The following is a 20526-nucleotide window of genomic DNA, read 5'->3' as shown; positions in this document are numbered from 1 at the left end:
GCTGTTATCTTTATACATTTTACATTTCAGAAAATAGAAATTGAGCACTGCATGTTTGGAAAATGCTTTGTGATGTTTTCTGTGACTTTTTTTAATTCATTCAGCACTGGTTTTGTGGTAAACTTAATGTAATTTAAAATAAAATATCTTTTAATTGTTTCACATTTTGTTTATTTGTAAATTGAAATTTTCATTTTTTTTTTTTTAAATTTTACCTCCCTTTATTTTGATGCTACAAATTTAATTCTTTACTCTTTACAGATTAAAATTGTGAAAGGAAGAAGCAAAACTCGTCTGATGTCTGCCCAAATATAGGTTAATTAAAATTTCTACATTAAAGTTTTTAAATTGTCAGATTTCAAATACAGAATTCCACATATATTACAGGAGTGGCGTTTTCTCTGTTTTAACAAATAAAGGAAATTAAATAATTAAAGTAAAACAATGATGTTTTCCAAAAACAGATTCGAAAAAACATATAATTTTCTGCTAAATTACCATCTAATCTATAGAGGGTTAATTGATGAACAGCATATAGATGATCATTATGACCAGAGATTCTCTGTTACATGTTAGATTCTAAAGCTTCTAAAATATTATACAAGAAACAAAAACCATCCGCTAATCTTTAATATTTTCCAGGATACATTTAAATATAAACATATGTAAAACATTCTACAAGTTAGAAACAGAAACATTCGATTTTTTCACTTATTTTTACAGTAATTGGGTTTAAACAATACACATAGCAAACATGACTTTCAACCAACACAATATATCAATACGTAATGCTTACATTTTAGTTTATATAATAATTACACGTGTTCATCATCTAATTCTCATTTATCCTACATTTAGAATAAGATTTAAAATTAGATTTTGACTTCCATCCATAGCAGATATAATATTTATTTTTTAATCTACAATTCGAAATTTATTAAGTTCGAATTTTAAAATTTCAAATATTGCTTCACATGATGAAAAAATTTACGCAAAATCTCACCAAATTTTTTTAAAATACCGATGAAATGAAATGAGTTAAATTAATAAAATACTTTATAGAGTATGAAAACATGATAATAACTTATATGTAGAAATTCTGATTAATTTAAGTCAAATGATAAAATAAATTTAATAATAATCTTTATTATTATTATTATTATTATTATAATTTTTATAGATTTGACGACGGATTTGTGGTGTTTTTATTCACATCCAATTTGACTTTTATCCGGTCCAATTAATTCGTTTTAGCATAATCCAATTCGAGAAAGTAACTTTTTAATCTCTAAATAAAAATAAAAAAAATAATAATAATTTTAAGAAACTATAAAAAAATTATTTGTTTCAAAAGGAAAAATAATTTTATATACATTATATTTAAAATTTTTCATTTGATTGTGAGTCAAAATGTCTTCTTTATCGCTTAGTTTCGCTACAATCATGGATAATATCTCGCGTACATCTGCAACTCCTTTACTTTTCTTTATAAAGAAAAAAAAAAATAGTCAAAATTATAATAAATTGTAACGGAGAGAAATTATATAATAAAAACAAAATACGTGTTCGTCCAAAATTTCAAGTAAATTTTTCAAAATTTCATTCCATATTTCGTAAATTACAAATTTGACTCCCATTTTAGTCAAGTTATGATTTAAAAGTTTAATGTAATCATCTATAAATTTTTCGAATATACAAAATGCCTGAAAATTTTAAAAATCGTCATTTCAAAACTTTAATGTACAGTAAAACTTGTCGAAAACGAAACCCGAATAAAATAGGAAAACGGGAGAAGTTTTGGGTGCAGTACCTTAACCACCTGAATAAAGCAAAAAAGACTAAGATTCCACTTGTGGACAAAAAATGAAATCGCTTCCAGATATAATGGCCATCGCAGAGAATGGCAATGTATTCTGTAAACAAAGGAAGCTGTAGGATTTGATAGGCCAAAATCAAAATTTATCTTTGAGCTCCACTAAAGGAGAGATGATTGATTATTGGCTTAAGGCAACTCAAAACGTGGGCGATCTGCCAAGGAGAAGATGCCTCCCATGAGTTCTTTTATGGGAAATTGGTCTCTATTTAGGTGTTAATCTAATCAAATCCACATTATATTAGAAAATAAATCATACTCACGTTCTGTTTCACTTTTCCAGGTTTAGAATTAATTATGTTTTGTATCATTTCACACGCTTGCAATTTAGCCTAAAATAAATAAACATTATTTTAAAAACTGTTTTGTCGATCATTTCAACTAAAAATCGGTATTACCGATTGAATCGCGTATTTGCTGCAGGATAACATTTCAGATTTTGCCTTTGCTATTATGTTTCTTAATGGACCCGTTAAATATTTTCTAGATTCTGTAGTTAATTTATTTGTTAGATCCTTTTCAATGACTTCAATGACATTTTCAATACATTTCGTTATTTCTGTCATATTATTGATTATTAAGCGCATCTGAAAAAAATATAGTTCAAATATAAGGGCGTGTATCCTAAAAATCCGCAGAAATTTTAAAGTAGTTTAAATTTATTTTAAAATAAGGCTTTTTTTTTTTTTTTTTGGAGTACAGATAAATTGTTTAATGTTCTAAACAGCGATGTTCTTGACGTTATTATTATTATAAAATTGAATATTTTCTTTTAGTTTTTGAATTAACTAACTTTATTACCTCGTTGGATACATTAAGATTGCATTTATAAAGAGGTATGTGTTCTTTCTTGATCTTTCTCAACATTCCATCATAGTACTCAAGAATGCAGTCATTTAAACACTAACATGATATTAAAAAATTACTTTTAGAATTAATTATATGCGGTTTCCATTTAAAATAAAAAGCTTAATTTTCTTACATTAATCATTATTTCGATGGCAGTTACATCGGTCCAATCCAATTCTTTCCAAAATCTTATAACCTATTACATTTAAAAGACAGTATGAGGTTAATATTATTCATCTACAGTTACACGGAGTCATCTTAAATAAATATCTTCAAACTTTCCGTAAGGGATTAGCTATAACCAGTGGTGATATTCAGCGGGTTCGCACAGGTTCGGCCGAACCTGNGTAAGTTAAGTTTTAGTATCATTTCCCTTCTCCCTCACCACCATTTTACACCGCCACCATCGTCTATCCTCAAAAGTAAAGTGCAAATAAAACTACATTTTTTTTATCAATTATTATTCTATTATGGTTATTTATACATTTACAACTACAAAACGCATTTTTCAGTGTTTTCCTTACTATAGTTTTTTTTTTTTTTTTTTAATGTACTACTTAGCTTTAAGTGTTTTTCGTGTTGGAACGAATTATTTGGTTTTACATGTAATCGTATGGGGAAAAACGATTCACCTTACGACATTTTCATGGTACAATCTGAGTTTAGGAACGGATTAATTTCATATCCTGAGGTACCACTGTAGATATAAATCATTCTAATCTGTTAAGTTCTTGTAATCTGAGATTAATCTTTTAATACAAGAAATATTTTCATTCAAACTGTTAGCTATTTGAACTAAGCAGTTACTTTGTTTATTTAACTTCAAAACTTTCAATTGTTATAAACTAATTCATTCATAGTTTTCATTTATCAACAATTTTATTAAATTACTTCCTATTTCAATAGAAATATATTTAATTATATGTAGTAAACATATCAACTAACTGAATAAGTAAAGAAACATTGTATAAATGGTTATACAAATAATTTATTTTGTATAAAATTTGCATTTAATCAGTGCATTTATCGTATCACAGCCATCATAATCTTTATCATCATATGTTACAAGAATATCAATAAAATACATCAATTTAAGGAAACCAAAGTTTAATGGAGAAACACTTTCAGACTTTCATTTGGACAGACTTTAGTTCATGGTAATGATAGTGTGGGATAAACACAAATATACATATTATCATAGGTTTATCATTGTATACTGTACAGCAACACACGACACAAACAAACTGCCGAGAGAGATGCCAACCAGGAGGACTTCCTATAGAAAAATCGGCCCCTATTTAGACGTTATAAAAGTTAAGAAAACCCAAAAAACTCCACACAGCCAGCCTACTGGCAAGACACAAACCTGTGATAGGTGTTTAGCAGTTATATCCGCTCAGCCACTGTCACAGATACAAACATTGCAAAGAAACAACAGTTCATAAAGATCATCTTACGATTCTAATTACCATTATTAAAATTATAATGGTAATTAAAATTACACAATTAACTTTGCAACTTTACACAAAAGGCAACCATCTCCAACAGTATCAATAAATTTAATGTAAAAATCAAAGAAAATCCACTTTACCCACTTAAAACCCGTGCAACATAGTCAATGAACTTGCAACTAACATCTGGATATAGAAAGGGTATAAATAGTAGCTTCAATTATTGTAACTTATCAAACAGGTGCATGGACTCATGCCCAATGTACATTATCAATGCAACAATACTGATCAATGCAAGAATTACCTCATATCAGCAGTAATTCCAAAATCGCCAGATTTTTTCCCAGGATGATCTCTAGGGTTTTCAAGGTTGTCTAATTTCTGGGTTAAACCTACAATTAAATAACGGTTAAAGTTAACATGTTTTGACGTAATTAAGTATTGCAGTGTGTATATAATCGAAAAATAACGCATATTCACCTCTTCTTGTTCTGTTTAATACATTATAAGGTCCTTTGCTCAATGCATACATCACTAGCTTCCTTTCCTTTCCTGGCAGTGATTGGAACTCTATCGAACGTCTCACACCGAAATGCGACCTCTACAAATTAAGTTCGTTAAATTTATAATATTTGAATTTTAAATAATTATATTATACTTTTTATGATATTAGATTTTAATGAATTAATAAATTATAAATACTTTCCAATAAATTATATAAATTAAATAATTATAACAGGATTAATTGATCGTTGAAATTTGTTAAAATTCGCTTCGTTTCGGCGTTCTGAAAAATTTCGTTTAGATTCTAGAATTTTCTAGGTGAATAAATATAATTAAAATTATTATAGGTAAATACAAATTAACAATGTTAACCACGTTTTGTTTAACACAGATTTACAGTTATAGTATATTGACGAGGTGACCGGATGACCATGCGTCGGAATCAAATCTCGGAGCAACACTTGGAATTTTTCGTGAGTGGTATGTTCTAGATGTGTCGGGTCCCGTTCCTCACCATTTAGTTCAATTGTGGGTCTGGCCGATCCGTGGTGGGCCTGAAAAAAGGTCCTTTTAGTGCCCATTAAGACAAAAAGAATCGAAAATAAATCTATCAAACAGTTTTCTGTTTCGTAATCCCCGTATAAAGAAAACATAATTGAAACAAACCACGATCACAGAACAGACACGTGCAAGACTTCTTTGTAGCCTATAGCGCGTGCTCTCTTCTCGCAAACTTTCAATTGAGCATGAGCGTCGCCCATCGGCGCCCGAAAATACCAATTGTTGGATCAGAGTCATCAAAGGAACCGCCTACTTTTCGTCGAAGGGTATGACATAGAGTGAAGTTGAGCCGATGATCGACCCTGCAACGATGGAACGAATTTCATTCGATGTCACCTTCGATCAGTTTGCTTCTATATTATTCATTTTGCGCCAGGCTTTTTTTTTGGGACTAGTCTATCCTGGATATCTTCCCGTTCCTCACCGCTTGGCAGCCCCATTGTGGGCCTGCCCAAACACATGTTCAGATTAGCAAAAGAACCCCAACAAAGGTCATAAAGTAAGAAACAAGAGTTTATTTCGCGATTTCTGTTACACAATTGTAATAACCGCAATGCTTTAACCAATCTCAAAACTAAGGCGAAGGAAATAAAAGGAAGGAAGAAGAAACGAGAAAGGTCAATGTCGGAAAAATACCTGTAAGCTCCGAAGATGGTAAAACATGGCGATATCGTGTTTTCGTCAGTCGATCCTTCTTCTCGTCATCGAAATTTTTAAACGTGATACCGTACTACACGTGCAAAAATGTGTCCGTTTCCTTCTATCTGTTTTATAGCTATATAGCCCTTCACTCCCGCTGAGTTTGTTACCCCCTCTGGGCACAAAAGCCAGAAAGACAAAAGAGAAAGAACATTCCAGAAAACAAACAATGACTAAAAATATAAGAAGACATGCCAGGTGATTGTCACATTTGAATTTTACGGTTTTAAAATTATAAAATTAAAAACAATGAGGTCAGTTATTAAATAAGTTAAAATAATAATTCTAGAAAAAGGTATATTTCTAGAAATATACCGTTTTTAGAATTATGGTTTTAAAATTATTTTATCTTACAATTTTATTAACTCATTGTACATTGAGAGAGGATTTTTCTGTATCACATTGTGGCCAGGTAAACAATGGCGAGGAGCAACAAATTATTATTACTAATTATTCGATCCGAAATCGAACTCTGATCCTTCAGAGCGGCAGGTGGTATCTTTACCTTTTTAATAACGCGACAAGGGACCAGTTTTCTTCAAACTGGATTCTTTTCTGTTTAAGGTGTTACCTATAACAACAGCTTAAACAGAATCGGTGTATGTAAAAAAATTTACGTGTAATAAATTCGGGAAAATAAAAAAGATTTTGAATTATAATTCTATTTAAAAGAGTCGTTTATAATTAAACGTGTAATAAATTAAATTCTGTATTAATTACATTATTTTTCTTAAAAGTAAATATTTTTAATGTTATATTAGAGTAAATTTATATGTCCCATTTGTAATTAATCTTCCCTTAAAGGGTATGCTTTTACCCTTTGAAACTTTGACTTTAATCTTAAAGTACAAACTGATATATTGATAACCGATAACAAAACGAAGTTTACAATAAGTTTTTATTTTTAAAATTCAATTGATTAAATACGTTTTATTAGAATTTAGTGCCATGAGATGCTATATTTTACAAATGTTTACATAACAATACTTTGACAAATAAAAAGTTACAGTAGAAATCATAATTATTGGCCTCAGAATGTATCAATAGAATTTTTAGAAAATACTGTAGCAATAAGACATTTAAAATGAAAAAAACTAACTTCAATTACTAGAAATTTCTTTAATTATGGAAAATTTAATTATAGTAAAAAGAGAAATTTGAGATTTTAAAGCATTTTTATCTTAAACTCCATAAACTTAATTTTCTATTTGATATTTGGTTTTATTTTTATTGTATAGTATATTATAAATGTTTATTATTTAAGTTAATATCAATAATTAATAATTTATGGTTATTTTTTTTCCAAGGAACTAATAGAAATGACGAATCAAACACAAATTTAGCCTATGGTGGAAGAGTACAATACAAGGATTTACACTCTTCCAAGTTATTGGAAGCGTATAAATCCTTATATTCATTAAGTAAATAAATGACAAATACATAGGAGAAACCGGGGCAAAACAGAATTCTCTATAGTTTTGATCAGTGGTATAAACTAGTTTACACCGTCATAACAGACTCTACATGTCTGCACTGTCGAGGTTATATTGTGGCACAACCTTGTGGATAAAACCACTGAACACTCAGTGGCGTAGCGTAGTGGGGGAGGCAGGGACGGACCGCCTCGGGGGCACTTTTAGGGGGCGGCAAAATTTCACAATAAATAATAATAATATCTTGTAAAAATTTAAGCCATTTCATTTCATATTTTTTGTCGCACCTACGATTCGGACCGATTGAAATGAGCACGGAATTTTTCATTATTTATTCTGTGACGAAACTGAATTTTAGTCTTTTAAATTGAGATACCTAAATAAGGGGGCGGATGACACCCACGCTACGTCACTGTGAACACTGGTCGTGGATTCTACCTCGTCAACGAGCTGGTCACGTGAAGTTTTCCGGATTTTCTTCACGTTAGTAACACCTAAATAGGGATGATTTTTCATTAAATGCATCGCCCAATTGTCGCGTTGCCGTAAACAAATAAACCAAACCAAACGCTTGTAACGCATTGCAAAGGTTATCTACAAACCCACCCACCCATATCCAAGTTACGTAATTTATGGACAGCCCCATACATGGTAAATGTTTTATATAATAGAAGCAAATAAGATATTTTCTTCATGACAGAGCTGCCAACTTTTCACGTTATTTGCCTCAACTTGTGGCAGATAACGCTTTAATTGTTATTAGTATTAACCAGTGCTTTAACTGTTAAATGTCATTGTTCGTATACAATAGTTCAATCGTTTTCTTACATAAATTCTACAAAACTGTAGCTTAACAGTAACTGGATAAATTATTATTAATTAACACACTGATAAGGGCTAGTTTTTCATAGAGTTACTCACAGAAAGTCATCCCTCTCGCCTATTTGTTGCATTGCTATTTAATCAAACCAAACGAAGTGGGTATATAAATGCCATAATAAATAATAATGCTTTGCGTTTCCTAATGAATAATTATATTTGATAATTCCAATTAAGAATTTCGAAAATAAAATAAAAAATTTTCCAGATAAGAACAGCCATTTAGTATGTTTATACTGTATACATAAAGCACTTACCATTTTCTGTATGGTTCTGTTTCCTATTGTAGAGAACTTTCAGCAAATTCTAGGCAAATAATATACAAACTCTACATTTTATGGTAATTTTCTTTATTATAGACCAGTTTTTTTTAAATAAAATGTAACTGTAAAATTATAATAAAAAATTATGCTTGGAAGTTTGTATCAGGAAGTTTCCGTCTCATATCTATAATAGACTATCACGTGTCAGGAAATGAAATCTGCAGATTTCCCTTTCATTCTAACTGGAATTTTTGTGTTTACCTGTTTATTTTAATATATTTAATTTGATTTTATTTTTCTCTAGAAAAATTTAAAATTGCACTAATGTTATCCGATGTTAATTTGAGTAATGAGATCCATAATCTTAGAAATATTATAAAATTTAAGTGTTGTTGCTTGTTATATGTGTAAAAAATAATTATAAACAGTCTTCATTGTATTTAAACATTGATTTATTTAAATATAATCAAGAAAAAACTGATTATAAGTGCTTTTACTAAGTGCCATTTTCCTTGAATGGTTAATTTAATACATAATGGCTTATGTGTTGCTCCGAAAATTTATCGTATTTCACAATTATTTAGGCCTGTATGGTTATTAAACCTAAAATAAAAAAAAGAAAGTTATAATTTCGGCTAAATTTTACATAATTAAAATTAACAATTAATCGACGGTTTCGNAAAGTTTCTGTTAGCGAACCCTTTGTTAAATATTTCGAATATCACCACTGGCTATAACAAGATGAATGACAATGTAAAACAAACTCACTTTGTCAAATATGATACTGTTTAGGTGTTTAGTTGGTAGTCCCGATATAACAGATTGGCTGAGAATATTCACCTAAATATATTGGATAAAATAAAAATTAAATGGATCACAATGCAGGACTGCAATTTTTAATCATATTTTTAATTTAGTTTAATTTAAATTAAAAATATGATTAAAATCTCCACTTCAAATTAGTACTATAGTGTATTGTCCGTGTACAATATACTTTTCTGTTATCAATAGCAATGGAGTCGTGCCAGTCAGCTATCTAACTCCTTTCAGGGGAAGTTTTGAATTGAAATAACGTGACTTTCCGGTTCTGACTAGAAGTTTATATATAGTTAATCCGGGTCTCCTGTCCCTAAGCTCTCTATACCTTGATTTTTATGTATCTAACTCCGTTCTCGAGATAAAGGAAGGGAAGACGGACGATTGACAGTGAGAATTTATGTCTCTAATTTATTTAAATTGCAGCCAAATAAGAGAAAACTGATGTAAAACTTACGTAATTTTTTTCGATATTATTTCGAATCAAAATTTTAGCCTCCCGTGCTACCTGATTAAACCAAGCTTTTAGAATTTCATCTCCGAACCAATTGCAGAAATTTTCCATTTCTAAGCGTGGTCTGTTCCTAGAATAAATTGTAAACTAACTTGTAAGATTTATAATAATTTAATTAATACTATGATTATTTTAAGACTTGACTACTTACTGTACATTTTCAATATTTCGTAGGGTATTCTCTATAAGTTGCTTTAACATGAAATATATTCGAAGCATCTTCTTCAGTTTGTCTTGGTCATTATTCATATATGAAATTCTTACGTGTCGTTCTATTAGTTTGTGACATGTCTTGTACAACTGAAAGATAAAATATAATGTTGTAAATTCAGCATAGTCTAATTCTAGAGTGCTGTATTCTATAGACTTACCAGTACATTTAGGTTAATATAAACATGTTGGCTGTAAGTCATATTACCAAATACACTAAAAAATTAAAGAAATATTATAATACTTAATCATTGAACATAAAATAATTTAACGCTAATAATACTTCACAAAAGTTTCGTCTAATTTTTGGTGATTATGTCGTAGAACTTCTAAGACGTGTTCCAGTTGTTTCAATTCTTCGTCGCTCTAAAATAGGATAAAATTAATTATCAATGACGATTTAAGAAAAAAAAAATGTATTTTAAATACAGTAGAAGTTCATTAATCTGGCGCCCGAGACTTAAATTAATCTGGAATTGCTTTATAATAATGCAACATGCTAGTATACCGCGAATAGGAATTTGTTTGGTCAGGAAGTGCACTAAACACCATAGACGGAATACAGAACATCTTGTATAGATCGCTTCATATAAAAGTTTTGAAAAGTTCAAAAATCTTTTTTGGTAATGCACGGTGATTTTGTCACAGATTCGTCAAATAATCCATTCTCTTCACTAAGTAAATAGACTGATCTCTGATAATGCGCATTTTTACATCCTAGATTCGAAAAATGGGCTGTATGTATCTAGAAAATAAATATTGGAAAATAAACGTGTTCCTTAACGTTTTTACAGGTTTTTAAGTCAATCTTAACGCAGTATACTATGCATTGTATTCGGTTTTCAGACTGATTAGAACCTGTAAACAAATCAGGAGCACACAGCAGTGTGTGCTGATAAATAATATATGTCAATGTTTGCCCTTTTGGATCTCAATATAACTTATCAAATTTTGCTAAAATACAAAAAGTCTGATAATCAGACAACCACTATGGTCCCTTAGGCTCCGAATTGACAAGCTTCTAATGTACTAATTACTTACGTCTTTCTTCGCCCATATCGATCTTAGTAATAAACAATTATATTTTTCGGCATTTTGCTGTAAATAAATTATTGTATTAAGCTTATTAATGAGATGCATGATAAATATGCAATGTACTATTAACACATAATAATAATTATTATTATATAAAAGAATTGCTTGACTATATTAAAAACTGAATGAGATATTAATTAGAAGAAATTCAAAAAAATTAGGCTGTACGCCTTGTTACCAGACACTAGTGTAACCAGAGGGAGCTTGAAGAACCGGGCCTTCTCTTATCTTTGTAAATAAATAAATAAAGAATAATTAAGTGCAAGGAAAACATTTGTGTGACAAACGCACTTACGTACATGTATACACAATGATACACGATGTCATTGTGTACATGCTCTTAGATGTAGTCACCTGTAGTCTTAGATACAGTATCTAAGATAATGCAATGCCATATCAATACAATAACGTGTGTAGGCCTTGGTATAACGCTTTGATTTAGTCACCAGAGCTGTGGATGAAGAGCTAGAAGCTCTTCATAAACAGCACTGGTGACTACATCCACAATGGTGCAGAGATGGATGCAGTTTTGAAGGTTCTAATTCGAGCCGCCCTTAATACCGTTTCTGGTTACTTTATTTGACTTATTATTGCAACTGTATACAGTAATTAAGACCAATATTGAAACATTGATATTTACCATTATAAACAATATACGTTTATCAAAACAAGGCGCTGATAATTGCAATTAGAAACCAATGTCTCGCCAAACCAATATATTGATACATAAAGCAGACTGCCGGATGGCCGAGCGGTCAAAGTGGCAGCCTACCGCTCTGGGGGACCCGGGATGGAATCCGGACAGGTCAAAGAATCTCCAGGAATTTTTCGGGGAGTGGTCCGTTCGGATATGTCGGGCCCGTCCCTTACCACCCGGTCGCTCCATTGTGGGCCAGGCCGAACCGATAATGGGCCTGCTTTAAGAGGCCCTCTTAGTGCCCACAGGGCGGAAGGAGTAAAAAAAAAAGTATATATAAAGCAGATGAAAGATCTGGACTTCATACAGTCGAACCTTCAATAACGGCCACCTCTAAACGGTGGCCATGCTTTTTTTTCGTCAACGATTTTTGAATTGAAATTACGTGCTGGTCTAGGCAGGAAGTTCGTATGTAGCTAATTGGGACCTATGGTCTCTAAGCATTCCACATCTGGTCTCGATTTTCATTTATTTAACTCTATTCCCCATATTAACGAAGGACGGACGGACGAATGTATAAGTCTGCAATTTTCAAATTGCAGCCAAATAATGTTTATGCTTTTGTGGTGATACTATTGTGTTTTAGTAATTTAGATTACTTTCCAAATAATTAAGAAATTGTAATTTTTTTGGCAATTCTATCAGCAAAATTAATTAACCTGTTTGATGCTTAATAATTCCTGTGCTTTTCGTCGAAAATTTCTGAAATTTTGAAGGGAGATTTGTCTATTAGGGGGATTGATGCTATTAAATTTTGTTAGTTAAAGGTCGAGAGTGTGGGGAAATAAAGAGTGTCGGGTGCATCTCTAGTATCTCTAGCATAATGACGCTTTTACTCGTTATTAGTATTTACAATTTTTTATCAAACCTATCTATATCCCCAAAATTAATCATTTTTAATTTTACAGTTATTGAAAATGTAAAAAGTTTTTAAAATGGCGCCACAAAATGTTGCCGGAAAAGTTAAGCAACTCGTTGCTGGATTTTTGAATAAGTTAACAAGAGGGGTTTCCGATATAGATGGACCTTTGCTAATTGTCTTTGGCCTGTTTTTCCTTCAAGTAATCTTCATCAATAAATACATTGAAAAATTGCATTACTTAGCAATGTAAGTTTAAATTATTCTTAATATTTTGCATTTTTTAAAGATCTAAGTGAACAAATTCTCGAGAAATTTTTCATGATTGCCAAGCCCGTTCCTCTATCATCTGAGCCTGGCCGAACCCACGATGGATATGATACAATATAAGAAAGAAATGTTCGTATACGAACATTTCTTTCTTATATTGTATCATATATTGTTCTTTGTTATATTTGTTATATTGTATTATATTGTTCTTTGTTGTTGTTTCGACAACAACAACAAAGAAATGTTCATTATCTACGATTTTTTCCGCTAATGGCAGTATTAGAATATCAATGTAAGTAATCTAGAACAGTGTTTCCACAAAGCGTGTTCGGAGGTAATCCAAAATGTTGAAATATGAAATAGCGAAAAAGCATGAATTTCATCATTATAATTTAAATAAAATGTCTTATTACGTATTTCTGCATGCTACACGTGAATTTGGTCAGTTACTACGATGGAAATTGTCTTATAAGCGCGAGATGGAAGGTGGACTTCAAAATAAAACTACAGATNTTTAGCTATTCTTTTCAATATAAATATAAATACCTGAAGTGCGAACTGTATTTCCTCTGTCATATAGCAGTTGAATATACTTAAAGATTTTAAAAATCTGCAGAAAAGATATAAGAAACAATTATGGTTATATTAAAAAAAATAATTGAATGTTCATATAACAGTCATTATAAAATATTTAAGCGTTACTGTAAAAAAGGTCGCAGTAGTTCGACATCTATTTTCTCTTCAAACCCCATAAATATATGCATCTGATCAAGTCTAGCGATGGAATTATTTACCATGCATTTCATTTCGTCCAAAAATATCTTATCCATAAAAGAATCAGGTTCTATTATGCTATCTCTAATTGAGTTTATTTTGTTAAGAAAATTCGTCATAAGAATATAGTTATACCGTATTCTATATTTTCGTAAGAGCCGGCTGATACATAACCAGATACTGGAAATATTACATAAAATAAACTTTAAATAAATATATATATAAATGGAAACAATATATTATAAAGATTGTAAATTTCACTCCTCATATTAAATGAATAGAGACTATTTTATATTCGAAGTCTGAGTACGCTTTGAAAGTAACTTATCAACGTAATATTCGCCATGTATGAACATGTATTAAGTAGCAATTACTATTTAGTGGTTATTACCAGATGTAATGATTTAACGGAAACAGATTGGACTGGATGGCATGTTGTTTGAGGATAGTCCATTCTTCTGGATGAAATAATTCCGGAAGGTGCAATGCACTGTTTACGTCAATCTAAAAAAATTAAATTAATTTAAATATGTTTAAAATTACTGTAAATTATACAGTATACTCGGGCGGATGACCGTGCAGTTAAGGCATCGCCTACTGCTCTGGCAGCCCTCAAAAATCTTTCAAATTGCGGGCCTGGCTGAACTCACGGTGGGTATGATTAAAAAACTATTTTCATTATGCCCATACTCAAAAGTAAAAAACAAAAATGTATATTTACATCTTTATTTGTTAGATGTTTTTGCAAGAAGAATTTACATATTTTGATGTGATCACCAATAGAGATTACTATATCTTTGTCCGTGTCAGATCGAATTTTCATGTCGATAATTATTTTCCCACCAGTTTCTATTCCATTTAAATTAAGTTTTAGTACTTTTGCATTATTGTTTAAGTCACCTTCTTCGTTTACAAACGGTATTTCCTGCAAGAACAATAGCGTTAAAATATTTACAATAAGAATACTTGATAAAATACATTTTTGCAATTTTGGACTCGGGATATTGAAACGTCGAGAAATGCAAAAAAGTCCGGTTTTTTCTGTTTCTATGGAAGTGTTTTTGTTACCCACTTTTGAAGCTTTATTAAGCTTCAAAAGTGGGTAACAAAGTGGGTAAGCTCCTGTACCTTTTGTCGAAAATTTCTGAAATTTTGCAGGAAGGTTTGCATATTAGGGAATTTGATGTTATTAAATTTTCGTGGTTAAACATCAAGTGGGTGGAGAGATAGAGGAAAATGTTGTTACAAAATCAGTCATTTCTCTCGACCTCATTGATCCAGTGGCCAAATGGATAAAATTGCTGAACAGTGGTTAATCGTGGGTCGGCATCCCACCAACGGGCTGTTGTATGGAGTTTTTCACATTTTCTTCGCATATCTAAAAATTAAATAGAGTCTACGTTTCTCATTAAAAATTCTCCCGTGTGACACCTTCTGGGCAGATTGCCCGTGTGTTGCGTTGTGTCATTCTATCAATCGTAAGAGCCTAAGATCGACTTCCCGACATGTAGTAAAATACATGGCTCCACCTCCCACCTTTAACTCGATGACCAAAAAAATTCCCATTTGTAAAATACTATCATGCTAGATTATTATCCGACAAAATCAAATTATTATTAACGAACTTTTACTATATTTAGTCCTCTTTTTCTTCGCTTCAAAGCCCAGAGTTTCTATATGACATAGGCCTACCTGAATTTGGATAGTAGTCACGCCGATCAAATCATCCGAACATATTCTGGGATTTGACTTTTTAATTTTAAAACATCTATTTTCGAAAAGAATATTTTGTCATATTTAAACTCATTAACTATCGTCCAAAAAAAGAGTCAAATTAAAATCTTACCGAAGCAGTGAATAGATGCGTTTTTGTCTCGTTTCACAATCCCTTAACATTGTGACACTTGCATTCCTAAATATTGATTAAAAATTTAGCTTTTAATATCGTCAATTATTATTATACTTCTTTAAACTCACCAAATCTCAATTGTCAACGCGTCTTCATTAATAATATTCTTACTAAGAATACAAAATATTTCGATTATTATTTTTAAATATTTTCAAAACACTGTAAATGCTAATAAAAGTAATTGCAATATTTGGATATACAAGACAAATTCTTCATCCCAATTTGGATCCACGCTGGCAACCACCACTTTGCTAGTCTTCACTTTATTCTGATGAATCCATATTTTGCAGAAGGGATTGGTTTGATCTGAAAATTTTTACTAGTCAGATAGCATAAATACTAGTCGCAGTATTAATTAACCTTTATACATCACCTTTTATATTCTTCGATTTTAAATTTAAAGCTTCTATAACCTTAACTTCTAGTTCATATTTCTGATTCGGTACAAGAAATGACAATACAGCAAATATTTTATTATTGTTTTTGCGTATATCTACATTTTATATTTACCAATGAAGTTTGGAGCCTCTTAGATATTTTTAGTGAAACAGACTTTGCCATTCTTTTGCAATATTCTCTAAGATATTTCTTGGGACACAGGTGAGACCCATATGGCATGCCAACGTAACATTCCGAAACTCGAAAACATATGGGAAATATCTCTCGCAACTTATATTTGTTTAAAAAATATTAATTAAACATACGATTTTCTATAAAGTATACATACATTATCGTCTTGAAAAGTTAACCTACCATCGTGTCTGAATCTTTAACCTCTCCCACTATTCTCTGCACATATTCCAGTTTCTTCTTGTTTATTTTAGGCATATTTGTATTTAAGATGTACAATATCATAAACTAGGAAATAATTTTGTTTTNATTATTAATTTTAACAATTTCAAACTAACCTCCAAAATGATTCTAACAATTGAAAGAATTATAAATTGTATGTTTGGACTTCAAAATCTATTGTTATATATTATTACTAATTAACATAATGATTAAATATTGATTTATTACACAGTAATTAAATTTTTACAGAGGAGCATCCAGAGGGGCCAAAGAGCCCTAGCACCTTCAAAAGAAAAAAGGAGGGGGAAAAACACTAGAAAATTTTTTCTAAGTAAAATTTATTTTTAAAAACTAGTTTAAATGTTGTCGTTCTTCTACTTCTATACTACTTATGCATTAGCGGTCACTAGGACCGTGGAAAAGTAGGGGCAGAGGAGTTCAGATGTCCATGTCCAAGATGATGAGGAGCCAAAATTCCAAAATTATTAATAAATAATTCAGAGAAAAGTGTCACATGAGAGCATATAAAATTATATTGTCACCTGTACTGGTATCAGAAGAGCGATCTTTTAATAAATTAAAGTTAATAAAAATTATCTGAGATCTTTCTTCAGCTAAGAACGATTAACTGAGTCGTGTTCAATATAGCAGAATTCTTGCTAATTCTAATTATGTTGCGATGCTGAACTCGTTTCTAACATATACGCTTAAAAATCAAAATGGTTCGACTACGATGCTTACTACTAGTAAAGAAAAAACATTTGCTATTAGGATTACTTCATAATGAACACACACACAAAAGAAAAAGAAAACGAAGATACGGTGTTCCCAGAGCCGGCACTAGAATTTATGTCGCCCGGAATAAGACTTGTATTTGACGCCCCTTATCCCCACTATATAAAACGAAAAACAAAATTTTAATGCCTTATCTATTAGAAGTAGGAAGAAATTTTTTAATATTTTTAAATTTTAATCTTATTTAAAATATTTTAATTTCACTTACAATAGTTTCACGTTAGTTTAGTTATTTTACTCACGAAAACGAAAAGGTTTAACTAAGAAATGTTAAAAATGCACTTAATTAATAAGCTTCCTGGTCTGCAAATTCTTTAACAAATTCCTTGAAATCTAAATTTTTGCCAACTCGTGTTCCATTGAAATAGTTGTCAAATCACCAAGTCGTAGTTCAATTTAATTTTCAATTAATTTTAATTTGGAGAAGCTTCTTTCAGAGCCTCCCAACACTTACTGGTAATGTTAATAAAATTCTCAAAGCCACTAATACGCTCGGGAATAAATCATATTGATTTACATAACTCAATACTTCTAAGGATGTGCATCGTTTCTTAATTAAACTAGATAAAAACAACTAATTCATCTGCTAGTTCTATACATCTATATGACTTACTGTTTTCGCGGTCGGTTGAAATTCTAATGAATGTTTTCAGCACTGTTATCTACTGTTGTCAACGCAATTTGAATAGTCTAAAAAAGTTTACAAGAAAAACAAAACACCGTATTGTTTATAGGGGAATATATTTACCACGATCTTTGCATTACTTCACTCTTGGTCTTTTGTAATACGATGGTTTAAAACAGCAATAATTACTGTCTGGAAAATTAAAATGTATTTTCTTCATCAGAATTACCAATTTGCATCCGTCTCTTCTCTACCATGAACAATCTAAATGAATTATTATCTCAGGCCATTCTACAGGATCGTATGAAATTTTACTTCCTTGAGTTTCTCTAGTGACGTTAGTGCTTATAAATTCTTATGATTCTGTATTTTGTTTCCCTTCCAACACTTCGGAATTTCTATCGTTACGTTTTTCTCATTAGTTTCTCGACTTGTGAAGTTGAAGTAACTGTTTCACCTACACTAAGATGTTAAGAGTTTACTCGAGGAACAAATCATTTCTTCATATATGCGTCTTTTTCAATTTTATTTTGCGGTAATGAGGCCACGACGACCGTTTTCTTCCGTATCCCGACATAATTAATGATATTTGTGAATTTAAATGATATTTAATTATTTAAAACAAAAACTTCTACAAGAATTATACCTTTTGTGACGACATGAGACAGCCTAGTAACGACGTGAATTTGAGCGCACACGAGGAACTTGCTTAGTCAACCAATATTCAACTCGTCCCGTGTAATATAAAAAATATTTTAAAAAATAAAACGTCTGAAAATTTTGTATAAATTTATGAAAATTTGCCACCCTCGTCATGTTCCGCCCTGGGCAAATGCCCTGTTTGTCCATGTGGTAACATCGCCTGCGTAACAAGGACCTACATGCACTCCAATGGCCATATTTCTTCACAGCTTAGTATCAACTAGAATGATGCAAAACATACTGATCGAGAATCTTACAAGTGTCGTCTGAAGAAGTTAATTAAACAAGATCTCCGAAATTATTTTACCACTTCCTATGTCTCCATAATTGCTCCATCTTGCTGAAGTCATGACTTACCTCATGAGTTCAGCAAGATTGGGTGGAAATGTTTACAAATTACGTAACGCTAGAATCTCGACTCTTGAGTAACCGAATGATTCATTTTTATTTCTGAAGTATTATATGGCAAATTGTACAGTACTGTTTATGTCACTGCTTTGTACCGTACGTAACACTTGTAACAGGTAAAATAATTTAACGTTCAGTACACAGGTATGGATCCATACGGAACAGAGGGGAGATCTCCTCAATATATTTGTACTGTACCTGTACTAGCAAATTGATCCCCTCCCAGAGTATATACCAATTTTCAAAAATAAAACATAGAAACGAATGCTGTACACAAGCAGTATACGTTATTTTGTATATCCACTCAGAATCTGACAGTGAGAAATTTTCTTACTTATTGTCTTGATTGAGTACTGGATCATCGGGATCGCCCGATGGTCCAGTACTCAACTAGTGCTGAGTATTATTCCTCGGTACAATTAGGGAGTGCATTAGCGCATTACAAGAAGGCAAAAGTATAAAAATAGCGTTACGTTCTTTACGTGCTACCACTCCAGTATAGATTTTACGTTTTCTTAACTATATTTACAACTCATAACTTAATCAAAACTGTTATCGATCTTAAATAAACAATATATATTAATTTAATTTACAATTACAAATCAGAAAATTCCCCACTTCACACGACATAGTATACAATACTTAAATTACATTTCATTCAATTACGAGGATTAAGTTAGAGGAAAATATTCGATTATCATTCGCGCGTATTAAATTGACCAATTCACTTGGAAAGCATCACATTTAGTACAATTATATCGAACAGGGACATCCTCGTATGTAGGAAATTGTTAGATATAACCGACAGAGGTCACTTTAAAGGGAAATGTTTTGAGAATTGAGAAGTGTCGAATATTTTCCATCGAGTCCAACAAACCGTCCTTTTATTTCTTATTTTTTATGCAAGTTAATGGAGATTTTCCTTAGGTGAGAATAAAAATGCACTTCTCGATACCTGACATGCAAGAAGTGAAAGATGACAATGGATCATCATACGTCGTAAGTTGAAAAATTGATTTGACAACATTGTAGGGTTAATAAATCACTTGTAAATGGAGCACAGATTGCACATTCCCTCTTTATATTTTCTGTTCTATTTAACACAATTGATACTATAATTTATTCAAATAATACTTTCTTCGATATGGATGATTCTTTTAAATTAATCTGTGTGTGTGTGTTTTTTTTTATGTGTACATTTCTACTGTGCAACACCCACCACAGGTTCATTTAACTTTATCAACATAACAATTATCAGTTTGTATTTGCACTTTTGAAAGTTAAAATGCATTTATATGTAAATGAATATGAAAATTAGCATCAAGGACATTTTTTGTATATTTATATATAAATTATTTTGCATATANACAGGTTTTTGTTTACTTTGGTTATCGTCGGTTTTGGTTTTAGTTGATTTTTTTCTGCAAAAAATTTGTCTTGGTTTTCATTAGTTGCCTCGGATTTTGTTGGTGTGCCAACATGACCTCACCACTAATTTTGTGAAAACAAAGGGCAACCCATGCATTTTCATGCTCAGTGTGGCGTTGT

The 20526-nt window shown here is 31.1% G+C and overlaps 2 protein-coding genes across 15 annotated transcripts in view; one reads left to right on the top strand and one right to left on the bottom strand.

Moving 5' to 3' along the window:
• Positions 1–281: 281 nt before the first annotated feature.
• On the bottom strand, positions 282–19275 carry LOC111614835. Of its 14 annotated transcripts, XR_002754996.1 has the most exons (27): positions 16565–19275; positions 16410–16514; positions 16167–16325; positions 16030–16090; positions 15857–15962; positions 15725–15766; positions 15594–15659; positions 15440–15515; positions 14469–14672; positions 14139–14251; positions 13676–13927; positions 13520–13583; positions 11094–11150; positions 10336–10418; positions 10214–10268; positions 9994–10142; positions 9786–9912; positions 9281–9352; positions 2856–2918; positions 2675–2776; positions 2272–2460; positions 2137–2205; positions 1563–1703; positions 1374–1484; positions 797–1288; positions 499–588; positions 282–401 (listed from the first exon to the last, which is right to left on the bottom strand). XR_002754996.1 is itself a non-coding variant. In XM_023356205.1 (25 exons), exons 2-25 carry the CDS (start codon positions 16509–16511, stop codon positions 1241–1243), a joined length of 2511 nt encoding a protein of 836 aa, XP_023211973.1. In that variant the 5' UTR covers positions 16512–16514; positions 16565–19275; the 3' UTR covers positions 456–1240. The 14 variants fall into 14 exon arrangements, 3 of the variants coding, with proteins under 3 accessions (XP_023211973.1, XP_023211994.1, XP_023212000.1); XR_002754994.1 differs by having other exon boundaries at positions 499–1288; XR_002754995.1 differs by lacking the exon at positions 499–588 and having other exon boundaries at positions 283–401.
• Positions 19276–19598: 323 nt separating this feature from the next.
• Positions 19599–20526, top strand: part of LOC111614826 (sorting nexin-17-like) — a 49361-nt gene continuing 48433 nt past the window's right edge. The window contains exon 1 of the mRNA XM_023356195.1: positions 19599–19977. Within this exon, the coding sequence (XP_023211963.1) occupies positions 19918–19977 (60 nt within the window). The 5' untranslated portion in view covers positions 19599–19917. The remainder of the gene's footprint in view (positions 19978–20526) is intronic.

Source organism: Centruroides sculpturatus, unplaced genomic scaffold (assembly GCF_000671375.1).
Source record: "Centruroides sculpturatus isolate CEXI.00-Female unplaced genomic scaffold, Cexi_2.0 scaffold81, whole genome shotgun sequence".
Lineage (NCBI taxonomy): Eukaryota > Metazoa > Arthropoda > Arachnida > Scorpiones > Buthidae > Centruroides > Centruroides sculpturatus.
This window is presented reverse-complemented; position numbering and strand designations above follow the sequence as displayed.